Raw genomic sequence first — 14,310 nt, forward strand, 5'->3', positions numbered from 1 at the left:
GTTTTATTCCTTTTGTTCTATTCCTTCTTTTTTTATATAAAGCAATTTGTAAACTCTGTTTTAGTGCTATGTAGTTTCTTCTTCTTCTTCTTCTTCTTCTTCTTCTTCTTCTTCTTCTTCTTCTTCTTCTTCTTCTTCTTCTTCTTCGTCTTCTTGTTTGTCTTCTACTTCTACACAGAGGAAGGAGAAGACGCTCTGCTCTGCTCTCCCAGGCCAACAACAACCTGCTGGCTGCAAACTCCTCCCTCGTGTCACATCTCTGTGTTAATGCCCACGATGATCCAGGCGGCGAGTATGACGTCTGTATAGAATTTCACACACACACACACACACACACACACACACACACACACACACACACACATCAGCTGCGACCTCATGTCACAGCTTTCACTCTCCTGTTTATCAAATCATGAACAACTGTTTGCTAGACAGCGTGACTGACAGAAATGAGAAGAGGAGAGAAGAGGAGAGAAGAGAAGAGAAAAGAAGAGAAGAGAAGAGAAGAGAAGAGAAGAGAAGAGAAGAGAAGAGGAGAGAAGAGAAGAGAAGAGAAGAGAAGAGAAGAGAAGAGGAGAGGAGAGGAGAGGAGAGGAGAGAAGAGGACAAATAGATGAACTGAGAGGAGGGAGCGATGGAGTGAGGTGAAAGAGTGACTTTGACAGCAACAAGACCTCAAATTAAAGGCTTAGCAGAACAATCAGACTTCCCCGATTTAACTGTCCAGTCCAGAGCGCTGACAGGACGATACAGAGCAGCGAGGCAGCGGCTGACGGACAGCAGGAGCTCAGCAGGAAGGAGCGGGCCCTGAGGAGAGATCAGTCGCTGATAGGCTTTTAATGTATGGGTAAACAGGATGGTCACAATCACATAACAACACATTCCTGACGCTGTGTTCCATATATAGATGCCCTGACTCATAAACACCCATAAACATACATCCACATGCGGCTGCAGAATTGCCTGCATGCTCCAAAGGTCAAAGGTCACTCCTCCGACAACACCGCAATTTGTAAATGTCTGAAAGCTGTTGTAAAAATGATCTATTCCTTGCTCTGCCCATATAGCTACACTGCAAAAAAAGTCATTTAGTCTCATATTCAGCCATCAGATCTTATTTTTCTTAAACCAAGAGAGTACTTCTGCCAGTGAGGTGAGATAACACTTGTTTCCAAAGCAGTTTCACTTGTTTTTCTAGAAATAAGTGTCAATATCTTGAAACAAGTCAGAGTAAGGCAGATCACTGCACTACTATCAAGAAAATGACACTTGATTCTATAAACTCGATTTGCATTGGAAAACAAATGAAATAATCGAACCCACATTTTTTTTAGGACTCAATAATAGACTAAAACACTTATTACGCTACACACGATTTTTGGAGTGTTACTATGCGTCATACACACTCCCTTTGTGTTCGGAGAGACAGTATCAGGGTTAGAACATCACGGCCTAATTTCAGAGGTGAATGGCAGGTCAGGCGAAGGGGTTTTGGGTGTGTAGCGATACCCACCGGCTGAGTGTGTTACCTGTTTTCTTTGTCTCAGCAGAGTGTGTGAGCGACGGGCTGAGACTGCGCGTTCAGGGACAAGACTCGACAAGCGCCGCCGAGAACTGCAGAGCCACACGCAAACCCCACAGGCAGGGCTGTCATAACAGCAATCACAGCACGACACCCAAAATAACTGTATGTGAAGGTCGTGTGTGTGTTGGCTGGTAGTGAGTTACTGTCATTACAGGGTAGTTAGGGGATTGTTCATAAACACTCTTTACCGGCTCCGTCATTTCTCACCTCGTCGGTGGAAAACGGTTGTTTCCTGGGAGCTGAAGGAGGAGAACTTCTCTGAATCCTCCTGTCTGTGTTTTAACTGGTAATGTCTACCAGTCTAGACAAGACCACCGTGCCTCCTCCTCTTCCTCGCAGTTACATCACATACTGTAGGCTGGTTGACACGGCAACAGACAGGCAGGGCATTGCAAAAGACACCACAACAAGTCTTTAGGCCTTTGCTTAGGCGTTTTCTTTTGATAGTGAAACTTTATGATTCATCAGGAGCTTTAATTAATCCTCAGCGGCCAAGTGAGTTCAAATTTGATTTAATCGACGCTTCAGGGAAATTCGGTTGATAAAGCGTGGTGATGACAGGACGTCGAGATAATACTGGAATTCGACAGATAATAATACACTCAGAAGTGACCCACACCTTCAGCTATGTATGCCCTGAGCGGCCCCTGACACACACACACACACACACACACACACACTGACCCACATCAAGGTCCACATTAAAAACAGCTACTTAAGGTACAGTGTACAGTCCCAAGACTCAAACCCACACTGCATACATTACATGAGATTAAATGATTATATTCAATTAGATTAAACTATAAACAACTCAAAATCACAAGCTTAATCTGATCATTACTCAGACACACATGTCAAACCAAACAATTTACACTGACAGGGCGATTAAAATCAAAGCTCAAACTTGTCAGAAGACAACGACCGACTGTTTTGATAAGGCAGTTGTCAAAACGCTTGTCAAAAAGCTTTTTAATTTCCAGTACAATACTTTTGTGTCCTAACTAAGCCCTAAATCAAACTAACAGCCACTGAATTGGTAGAGAGGAGACAAAGACGTTCACCCACAGTACAGGAGTCCTGTGAAAATCATTTATCACTCTAAACACTAAACAATCACTCCCTGAAGTGATTTACTGGTTTAGCTAGTGGAGTGAACCTGACACCATTTGATCTGCAGCTAGCAACACTGTCCAGAGAAAAACACTGCAACAAAAGGTAAAGAAATAGACACATGACACACATCGCCTCAGGGTGGACCAGGCTGCCAGACTCTCTCTCTCTCTCTCCCTCTCTCCCTCTCTCTCTCTCTCTCTCTCTTCAAGGCAAGCCCGGACAAGTCCCGTGTCTCTGCCTCCCTCTCCCGCCTTTCAACAGGGTTCAGATGGTTTGGGACGCGCCTGAGCTGCAGCAGAGCGGCAAACCGCAGAGCAAACATCCGATCTGACTCCGCTGCCCCTCAGCCAAAACAAGCGGGACACGCCTCGACGCAGCTGGCCTCTCACACACTTACCTGGGGAGAGAGGTGTGTGTGTAGGGGGGGGAGGGGTCATGGTTCAGAGAGAGAGAGGGAATATAATAGTCCTGTGTGTCTAATTATAGCTCAGTCAAGTTCTGAGGTGAATGAATAAATGAAGAGGTAACATGCGATATCCACTGATAAAAAATGTGAAAACCCCTCTAATAGAATGATTGCTGGAATGTAACTAATGCTCACTATGGAATATTACTGAAGTAATTAAACATCTTAAGACCTTTGATTACTAAATGAATGAATTCCAATGTGGACATATAAATAGCTTTTTGAAAAGAAAGCCTTCAAATATAAAACTGTTCCTCCACTTCTATATGACTCAGTGATGTGTTTGAATGTTCCCCTCAGTGAGGCTGTTTGTACTGCGGTGTGTGGGATACTGCATTTGGCCAGAGAGCAATCACACTCCTCCTCACACACACTGACACACATACACACACACACACACACACACACACACAGAGACAGACAGGCAGGGATTAAAAGCAGGGAACAGCCTTGGAGCATAATGCCACACACCCACTAAAATTTCCTCCTTTGATGGAATGCTTATTGACTGGAAAATAAACACACACTCGTACACACACACACTCCTGTGGCCTAATTTGGACTTGTGGTGGCGCCCCTTCCGCCGACCCCCCACATGTCGTGCGACACAAAGGTCCAGTGTGCGCCCACTCAGCGCTGCGGCCAACTCTAGAGAATAGAAACCTCTCCTCCAGGGGGGAGGAGGCTGCACCCTGATCTCTACCCTGCTGCCCATCTGCCCACTCTGCTGCTGCGCCCCTGTTCCTCGCCCTTTTCACCCCAACAAGCTCTTCCTTTTAAATGCACACATGGCCTATCTTGTCTGAGTCTGGATAGGGGGGTGACCAGAACAGATTCAAGGAACTGCTGTTGCTGGATTCCCTGATCTAGATCCTGCTGGTCATGTCAGTTTGCTCCCACATCTCCAGGTTCTTGTAATAAGTATTCCCAGGACCAGCAGGGTGTCACAGGGTGTAGAATCTGGGTTCAAGCCCCTGTGTCGGCAAGCATCCGCCCTGCTGAATATCCCTATGTGAATATTGTACGTGGTCAATATTGGTATGTCTTTATTATTTATTTATTTCTAAAATATATAATGTATTTTAGTATTCTCCATTATAAGCAAATGAAAACCTAATGAAAAAACACATTATTTCTGCACAGGTGTCGTCACTTTCTGTAATGAATGGAAGATAAATCAATGTAGACAGTGTGTTTCTAGCTTTTTTTTGTCATTCTAACACTATACTGGTTATTACATCTGTTTTACTTGGATATTAATTAGTTATTTCTGGTCATTTAAATGGTTACCGAGAATTTCCCTACAGGGTTCAATAATTATCACATTAGTATCTGGATGTTTTACAGGCTTAGAAATGCAGAGCGAGGATAAATAGCAGCCTTTCATCAGCCCGTTGCCTTGTTTTCATAGTGATTTTTATGACAATATCTGTGGAACAATATGTCAGTGTCGAGCCTTACTGGATGCATTAAAATCTGAAGTATCTTTATAAGCCTGACTCTAAGACAGGGTCAGCACCGTCACACAATGAAATGGCAGCTTGTGAGAGACGGGGAGTTTAAATGAGGTTAAGCCGGGCTAAAAGCTCCAGGTATCTATGCTACCGTGGACCACAAACGCATTCCACCTCCCTTAGATTAGTCTGTGTTTGGAGAGAAGTGACACTTTGATATGCCAGGTATTCACCTCACACCACATCAAACGCATTCTCTGTAGAACCAAGCAGGGTGGGACCGGAAAGATGGTGTTATAGAGTTTGACTGGCAGTGTCTTTTAGAAGAGAGTGAGTGAGAGTTTGTGGAGTGCATCGGGTCAGACAGGTGACCGAGCAGAGTCACACATGGCTTTTAAGTTTTGATACACTGGTACACAACAATGAAACAGATCAGTTGACTGCAACAATTGATGTCTGGCCATGTCCATTCATCCAAATCACTACTAATCATCTGAAAGACAAAACTGACACTAGATCAGCACTGTGAAAATCTTGATAGATGCGGCCCATTGTTCCGAATGTTTGCACGGGGTAGTGACGTGATGATCCGTCATTGTAACACTGTCGGGACATCCTATAACACTCAAGGCTTATCTCCCATCTCCTGCCAAGGGAGTCTGATGCCTGTGCGCCCACACACACACACACACACACACACACACACACAGACACCACCTCAGCTGTCTCACCCACCCACCCTTTAGTCATCATGGGCAGGCTCCTAAGACAATTCAGTTAACTCTTGGTGGGACTTAGATCTGTGTGTGTGGTGGAGATCCTGATCCGTGTGGCGTCTACCGAGGGATTTTCACTTGCACAGGTTCAAGTCTCACGCCTGTGAAGGATCTGCACCACTGCTGCTGCCGCTGTGTGAACAACTCATCTGAGTTATGTGGAGTGTACACAAACTTTGCCACCTACATCGTTTGTACTTGTGTGTGCGCTCCAGTGAGGATCTTTCTTGTGTCTAGGGGTGGATTGTCACCTAAAGGACCCTTTTAGTTTAGTCTTGTCTAAGTCCAGCATATTCTTTTGTTTGTACCCAACGCCTCAACGCTTTCTCAGCTTGACTGCTCCAATCTAGTTATTAGCATCTGGGTATTTACAAGTCAGAGGAAGGTGGACAGGTGAAAGCAGGTTAAGACTTTACAAAGCTATTGAATACTTTGGTAAAACAGCCCCAGCCTAAAAGACACATTCTATATTAGTCCCAAATCAACATCTCCCTCTAGTGGAGAATATGGGCTGCCTGCAAAGGGAATGATGTTGCCTGTGTAAAGTGAAATATCTATTTCATTCTCATTGTTATCAACACCAGTGGATCCCATTTCCTACTCTAAAAACAATTATGAGGGCAAAAGTCAGTGTGAGGGTTAAAATGTCAATTTTTACTGTAGTGCTACAGTATGCAACAGGTATGAACAAAAACATTGGGCAATATCATGTTCTCTGTTGTATCATTCCATATGACAAAAATATCTGGCATGTAGAATACCCACAACATGGCAGTAGAGTAGAAAACAGGAAAAAAAACATATGAAATAAAAGAATAAACGAACAAAAGTGTGAATAAAAGCATTCAAAGAGTCGACTTCCTTCTTGTGCTCTCCGATTCTCTCCCACTGGGCAGATCAGCACTGGCAACGGACCAACGGACAACTTCTCAACTTTGATCCTCCTGCCCAACTGAAATTCAAGGGTAAAAACCAAGATCACAGACCTGGCTTTGTTTTGCACCACCATAATGGCTCACTCACGCACACACACACACACATACAGTATATATATATATAAACAGACAGACACACACACATACAGGCAGACAGACAGACACTAAACACACACAACCCTGGGAGAGCGATTGTCACTCCTGGCCTCCATCCTCCAAGCTGAATTAGATCAGGAAATCAAGGTTAATCACCCAATAAATACATTCTGAAATCTCTTTTGGAAACACAGACTGTGTGAATGTGCTCCAGACAAATATATACAAATTGAAATATTGATCAAAAAAAGAAAAGAAAAGAACATAAAAACTCATTACTAAGTGTTTTACATCTTAAAACAGTCACTCTAAAATGGTGTGGACCGAGACGCACACCCAAACCCCTTCTGTTAGGCCGACTGCAGCGGTTTCCTCAACTCGTGAAATCCATCTTCTTCTCTTATTTGCCGTTTCCTCCACCCGTTGTTCCTATATATAACTGATTGTACACACTAGTGTCATGGTCTAGACCAAAGCAGTGCTATGCTATTACCCCTTCCGCTATGGCGCTACAGGCACACAAATACAAAGACACTCTGTTTAGCTCTCTGCCCTGCCTCTCTCCCACTGTTCTTCCTTCCTATGTGTCACTAAAAACACATACGCCCTGTAAACAAGTACTCTTTGTCCTTTCGGATTATAAATACTGTTTTGGTAAAATCATCGTTATTAAAAGACGAGACAGAGTGTATTTGAGCGTACATCTATACAAAACAGACAGAATTGCACTGTTGGAAGATGCGTTTGTTCCTTCTTCATTTGTATATGTCACATTTTTCTCTTCTTTTTTTTTTTGGCTTCAGCGTTAAGGCCCAAAATCTTGAGTGGAAGGGGAGTAGGAAAAGTCCACGCGGTGATCTATCTGCGCCCATAGGGCCTACTATATGTACGAACAACACACATACACGCACACTCAAAAGATCAACAGTATTGCTAAAGGAATGGTGGAACATCCTCTCTGTTATTCTTTTCCCAAAAATCATTCTTCGTCATCATTACAATTCATCTTTTCCATTCGAAAACCTTCTATCCAATCTCTCGTCATCTTTCTCTCCTCTTTCCTGTCCAAAGTGCGTGGGTGCCGGTGTTGTTTCAGTCTGGCTACACTAGGGGGCGCCGTTCCTCTCTGCAGGTGACTGACAGGCGGTGGCTGTGGTTGTGTTTATTGCTATGGTGTCCGGGCTCCTCCCCTCTGGAGGGGAAACGGGACAAAGTTGCCCTCTTGACACTGATCTAAGGTCTCCATCTCCCTCTGCTGATTAGAGTCTGTGTTTGTGGAGGGGGCCTGATGGTAGATCGGCGCCGGAGGGAAACTCCTCCCCGGGGAGGAGCGGCTTCAGGTGAAGACGTAGTTGAGGAGGAGCTGGGAGAGGAGCAGGACGCACAGGATGAGACAGTGACGGCCCGTTAGCGACACGCCGTCCTCCGCCGCCCTCTGACGAGCCAGCTGACGACTCAGAGCCACCAGGTTCCTACAGAGAGAGAAGGGACAGGATGACCAACACTTCTACAGGCTGTCTGCAGGTTTTAATACTGCTTGGAAGTAAATTTAACACCAATTTATCTGCCAATATACAGAAACAAACATGTCAAAAACAGATAATTTCCAATAGAACATAGCTATTGGTAGTTCTAAAACTATAAATGTGTTTGATGTGTTTATTAAAGCAGATGTGATGAAAATTCTTTTTTTTGCATATTGTATTAACCCTGTTCTGTATTCAACTAAGAGTGGGCATGCATGTGGATCAAATTCACTGTGAACTGTAAGTGCAAGTAATGTAATAAATCACTAGAAAATAAAACTGACACTCCTGTCCATCACATTCACATCTTTTGGTGAAACTACACAATTTACCCAATTTTGACTGCCCTGCTTTCCAACTCTGCTTTGACTAGATAACACCAAATGATGAGGACCTCAAATAATGTGTTCCAACTGCCAACAAGTGTTCCAATTTCTCTTTACAAAGAGGCAACTATTTTTTCAATGGCCATGTGGTTTTGAATTTCTCTTTTGCCTTGCCCCCCTCCACAGGGAGGTCAGAGCACAGGGCCGGCTACAGCTGGAGCCGGCAGGGATTCAGCGTCAGGACTCTTCAGCAGGATGGATGCTTGCTGACATGGAAACTTGAACCTGGGTCTTCCAGTCTCTACTCATTACACATCCCTGCTGCCTCCACAGGTGTGTGTGTGTGTGTTATTCTCACCTCTGGATGTCCTGCTGTGTCTTCTGTATAGATGAGATGGAGGCCTCTATCAAGGCAATGTCCTTCACTTCTTTATTGCACCGCGCACACTGGTTGGAGAACCCTGGACACATGACAGGCAAGAACACAGGACACCGGTAACTCATAGAGCAATTGGAGTTCATATGTGTGTCCTTGTGTGTGTGTATGTGTGTATGAGTGTGTGTGTGTATGAGCGTGTGTGTGTGTCTTACCCTCGTTGTCCGAGGACTCGTGTGTGGGCTCTGGTGTGGTGCTGCTGCTCTCGGTGTTCTGGCTGCAGCTGGACGGCTGGCTGCTGGCCTTCCTGCGCTTCCCAATCACCTCAGCCTGGGACACGACAGAAGACACACACATTGCAAATCTGTTAGAACTGTACCGCAAACACCTGGACAGGGAGCTGCTGGCTGATGCACCGTGATGGCAGCTGAACGAAAGAGGAAATCGGCCTGGCTGGTCATCACCAAACATGACAGTGACAGTGATTTTAGAACAGTTAAGAGCCGCTGTTAGGCATGATGCAAAGCAGATTGGCCTATTGCTTTGATAAAACAATAGGAAGACACCACTGTGATAAAAAAAGAAAACAAAAGTTCAATAAATCTTTCATGTTTAATCAATAATAAAGAGTAATTATGATTAAATATCATTCTTCCACCAAGCAATATAGTTCTAATATCAGTATGAGTGGCGATCTTCGGTTAGCGCTTACATATTTAAATGAACACTCATTCTCACAGGTTTTATTTTATCAGGTATTTTAAAACAGCTCTAAAAGTGACTCAGCCAATCAGGAGTTATCTGTTGTGTGAAAGTATGTAAGTGTGCAGGTGTGTGTGTGTGTGTGTGTGTGTGTTCGGGCCTGGCTAACCTTCTGCTGGCTGGCCCAGCTGTGGCTGTACGAGAGTCCGTTGTGTCGCCTCTGGGTTCTCTCATGGGTCTGAATCACCCCGTCCTTCTCAAACTGAACCAGGCAGCTCTCGGGGTCCCACGGCCGCATGCTAACAACAGTAACAATATATTAAGCTGTAGATGTGCTGACACCTGCTGCACACATCATTATCTCAATTTTTCCCCATCTCATTCTACTGTTCAATCCTTCTTGTTACATTCAGCTAAAAAGACAATACTGCATGCTGTGTTTTTCTGTGCGTGCAGGTTTTATTCGCTTGGTGTGCGAGTGTGTGTTCGTACTCTGTGTGCTTGTAGGACCACTCCGACGTAACGGGGTCCTGGTGGAAAAGCCGCGGGCTCCAGGGCTTGTCTCCTCTTTCCCTGGCCTCTCTCCTCTGAGCTTCCTCCAGGACAAACTTCTCCTGGGTGGCCCGGTTCTGGTCCCGATCCATGATGGCACTGGTCACATGCTGCCACAGTCTGAAAAGAGCACATCACAAGGGTCACACGTCTGAATATAAGTCAATAGAGTTAGAGTGTCTTGCAATTGCTGTGTGTGACAAGTAAAGGGGGGTTATATTTGGATAAGAAGCAAGATGTGTGAGGAAAAGATCATTTGCTACCTGTTATTGTCCTGTTGTTTTCATGTTGAGCAGAGTGATTGACAAACACAGTGCACATGCGTAGTGAATGAGTAACTGTGTGTGTGATTTACCTCTCAGACTCGAACTCTCCCTGCTGGTCCAGCTGGACCACCTGTCTCTTGAGGCGGCCGACGCGGACGTCTGGGCTGGGGTTCCACAACAGCTCCTGCTGGCCCGAGCGCTTCTCGTGGATGAACACCTCGCCGTCCTGATTACAATAACAAAAAACACCGAAACGCTCAGTCCCATCAAAGAAAACAATTCTGAAATTAAACCTGTCATTCAGTCTTAGGTTAATTAATAATGTAATCAAAATGTAACGCCAACAACCATGTAATACTTATCCCTATAATAGGGACATTCTGTTTTCTCTCTCTTTGGTCAGTGTTTAGTATAGTGCAGGCTGATATAATGGCTGGGCATGACTGTCAACTAGGCCATATTACTCTACTCACAATATGTAAAATGATACTAGGTCAACAATTACACAAATTCTCTAGTAACGCCAACAACCATGTAATACTTATCCCTATAATAGGGACATTCTGTTTTCTCTCTCTTTGGTCAGTGTTTAGTATAGTGCAGGCTGATATAATGGCTGGGCATGACTGTCAACTAGGCCATATTACTCTACTCACAATATGTAAAATGATACTAGGTCAACAATTACACAAATTCTCTAGTCATATGTATGTCCCAAGATTCAACAGCAAGATTTTTCCAACCTTTTCCAAACTTTGGTGTACAGTTCCCAAACTTTACAAGACCTGTAAATAATAAAATTCATTTCCCCTACTTTTTCAGACTTTCCAGCCCTGTGTAGGAACCCTGCAAACCGGGTCCTCCAGTTGCTTTGTCTGCCTGCTCACTACACCGCCCTTCTGCCCCTAAACCACTAATTACTGATTCTGCCCCTAATTACTATTGAGAATTAATTAGTGCTAAGTGGCAAAGAGTAGGCGGCAGAGAGAGAGGCTGCGAGACGAATTAAGAGGCGACAGGCATGGACAGAGGATAAAGAGATAAAACAGGAGAGGGGAAATGTTGGAGTCATGTTGGAGAATCACGCTGCTCTCACCCAGTGTCCATCCACAGTAGCCAGTAGCTCCTCTCCAACATGGATCTTCCCACTGATCTGATTCACAGAGCAGGGGCCTCCAAGGAAAGGCTGCGTGGAAAAGAAAACACCTTTACTAAAACTGCTGTTACCTCAGAACATATCAACAACTGCTACAGTAACTACAAGCTACTGTTATACCCTATCAGAGACTACTGACTCACTCAAACTACTGTTAAAACTGTGTGAAAAAGTCCTACTGTAACTGTCAAAAACTACTAATGTCTAAAGCAACCAATTTTCCTAAGATGATAACTAATGATTAGATCTACTGTTATCTGTCACAGTATCAATTATTATTATTATTATTATATTATTAAAATGATTACTGTATCAGAAAAACAAATATTATTGTTAACTCACACTATGATCACAAAAACAGCTGCTATCTCACATTGTATGAAAAACTCTGACTGCGGAAACTACCATTATCTCACACTGTATCAAAACTATGCCTACAAATCCAGTGTTATCTCACACTGAAGGAAAACCTATTGCTACTAAAACCTACTGCTACTGCATCACAACTCGCAAATACAAGGCAAAGGTGCCAATTCAATCACACACAAGTCATACAAATGTATACCTTCAGTTTGAACTCCAGCTCTGCGGCACATTTTGTTTTCTCACACTCGATGGTAATCTTCCCACCCAGCTCTAGTGTCATAGTGCCGTACAGGATACCTACAGAGACACAGATACAGTAGTAGAGCATTACAGTAACAGTATATTAATCAACATAAAACCTAGACGAGGAGAAACAGGAATCAGAGAGACATTTACGTTCCTGTGTAACTCAAGTGATACATCATGGGTTAGGAGTTTAATTTACACTCTACCCACTCACAGTGACTGTATTTCTTGACTGCACTGTAGGACATGTGCTAATTTACAGTACAGCTACCTAAAGTATATTCAAAGAATAAACAGAAATTTGATCTGAGTTGGATTCCATGTCTACATTTGGTTGCCTGCCATATAACAGTCCATGAGCAGAGCAGAGCAGGATGTTATTCAATTTCCAGTACAGGCAGGCAGTCTGGCTAAGACAGATGGTCATGACAGGGACCGTCCACATACGATTTGTCATGGTAGACGGGTTTCTATTTTAACCTTTTGTATTGTAGCCAAGTTTGGCAAATTAAGCGTAACACTGGGGAGCTTGGCGAAAATAGCCAACGAGGTTAGTGGGGTGAGCCAGGCACTACCAAATTAAATCTTTGAGAGGCATGTGGTGAGGAAGACCAGTGCCGTTCCCCACTGTCCTGGTCTCTCCCTTAGCGGGCAATTTGAGCTGATGCCTTTAACTCAAGAGTAAAAGAACCAGGGACAAGTAGTGCCTTATGCCCCTATAAGAATACCTTATGACATTACTGCACTATGACTGATCTTATCAACTGATCTTATCAACGCATTACCATATAGACTAACCAGATTAGAACTGGTTAGTCTACATGGTATATGTTTTTGGTGTTGTATACTGAGTGTTTTTATTTTAAATGCCCTGCAAACTCAATTTCCCTAAATAAAATAAAGTTGGTAACCCTTCCTTGTCCTATCAACCTAAGAACTAGGTATTTACTAATACTTTACAGTCCAGTTTCACCTTAGTTTATGTGAAAATCAGAAGGTATTTGTTACTAATACACTGATGCATAGATAGTAGCCACTGAGTAGAGAAGAATCTCAGAATACCAAACACACACGGTTTCATAAACCCTTTCCAAATGGGTAGAGCCATGAACAATTATTATATAAGAAAAGCTAATTTATTGTAAAGTATTGCCTTAATTCCTAGAATGTATATAATTCATCTTGGGCTACTGCTAATATAAACTTTCAGTAAAACTTTGGAATTCCGCCTTTAAATTTGTGCTGTTACCATCCTAAACTGTTCACTCTTCAACATCGTTACTTAAACTGATGAGTAATACCAGAGGTGTTTTTAAGTAAGGCAGCTGTAATTTCTTACTTAGTAACAGCTGTAATTACTTGGTAATTTAGTACTTGGACAGTTTTAGTGATAGCAGTCAACATATAGACCTAATCCATTACCTTTGCAGTGAGCGTAGGGCATAGTGATGACATACTCCTCATCCCTGCTCATGAACAGCAGCCTGGCTTTACCATCCAGGATGGCTGACAGAGAGTTACCTACGACAAGAGGGGGGGGGCAAAGAGGAGATTAGAGGGCACAGAAAAATATTTGTTTGTTTGTACAAACACATATTTACAGGAATGTGTTTCAGTAAAGGACAGCCATTTGCGGCGCCCGTGAAGCAGGCAGGAATTCAACTCGACATGTGTGGATAATGGCTGTCAAGCAGATCAAACTGGTGACCAAACCTGTGACCGTTATGTCATGGGATGGTCTCTTAAACCAACTGGACACACTGCTGCCCCTGACGTGTATATCTAACATGCCTATGCTGATCTTCTGACTATGACCATCTATGCTCAGTTACACCACATTAAAAGAATGGTAATGATTTTCTCACATCATGACAAATCTTATTACTTCCATCCATATTAGCTTCAGCAAATGTCTCTCTATATTGTTATAAGCAGGTCCAAATAGATTAGAATTTTGTCAGAATTATAATATGCTGTGTAAAGTGGCGTACCATAGAACTTGGACTTGGCCAGGATGCTTCCACTGATGGAATAACCATCCTTCTTATTGCAGACATAGAAGGCAGAGATGGGTGGATGGTGGGACACCTGGCAGAAGGAGAGAAAGAGATGGAGAGATGGAGAAAGAGACAGAAAGGAAGAGAAGAGGTATCAGGTACCCTCTGGCATGTGTAAATTTCACACTCGCTGTGTTTCCCAGGTGTGTGCTCTGTGTGTTTGTCTACATGTGGATGAATTAAGTCCTGTGCATGTGCCTGGTCTAACCTGTTCAGCTATGTAGAAAGTACAGCTGTCAGTCTGAGGGTGAAGCCAGCAGCAGCGAAATGTCTCCCCCAGGATCGGGTTATAAGGCTTCTTCAGACCCTGTG

General features: G+C 43.6%; 1 protein-coding gene across 1 annotated transcript in view; it reads right to left on the reverse strand.

The window, feature by feature from the left end:
* Positions 1–6,027: 6,027 nt before the first annotated feature.
* The window catches only part of osbpl5 (oxysterol binding protein-like 5), a 48,820-nt gene continuing 40,537 nt past the window's right edge, over positions 6,028–14,310 (reverse strand). Inside the window, exons 13-23 of the mRNA XM_071895093.2 lie at positions 14,207–14,305; positions 13,933–14,029; positions 13,364–13,462; positions 11,895–11,992; positions 11,270–11,359; positions 10,263–10,399; positions 9,848–10,027; positions 9,525–9,654; positions 8,869–8,983; positions 8,636–8,738; positions 6,028–7,897 (exon numbers count right to left, since the gene is read on the reverse strand). Coding sequence (XP_071751194.1) covers positions 7,762–7,897; positions 8,636–8,738; positions 8,869–8,983; positions 9,525–9,654; positions 9,848–10,027; positions 10,263–10,399; positions 11,270–11,359; positions 11,895–11,992; positions 13,364–13,462; positions 13,933–14,029; positions 14,207–14,305 — 1,284 coding nt within the window. The 3' untranslated portion in view covers positions 6,028–7,761. The remainder of the gene's footprint in view (positions 7,898–8,635; positions 8,739–8,868; positions 8,984–9,524; positions 9,655–9,847; positions 10,028–10,262; positions 10,400–11,269; positions 11,360–11,894; positions 11,993–13,363; positions 13,463–13,932; positions 14,030–14,206; positions 14,306–14,310) is intronic.

The sequence above is a fragment of the Centroberyx gerrardi genome, chromosome 4 (genome assembly GCF_048128805.1).
Source record: "Centroberyx gerrardi isolate f3 chromosome 4, fCenGer3.hap1.cur.20231027, whole genome shotgun sequence".
Lineage (NCBI taxonomy): Eukaryota > Metazoa > Chordata > Actinopteri > Beryciformes > Berycidae > Centroberyx > Centroberyx gerrardi.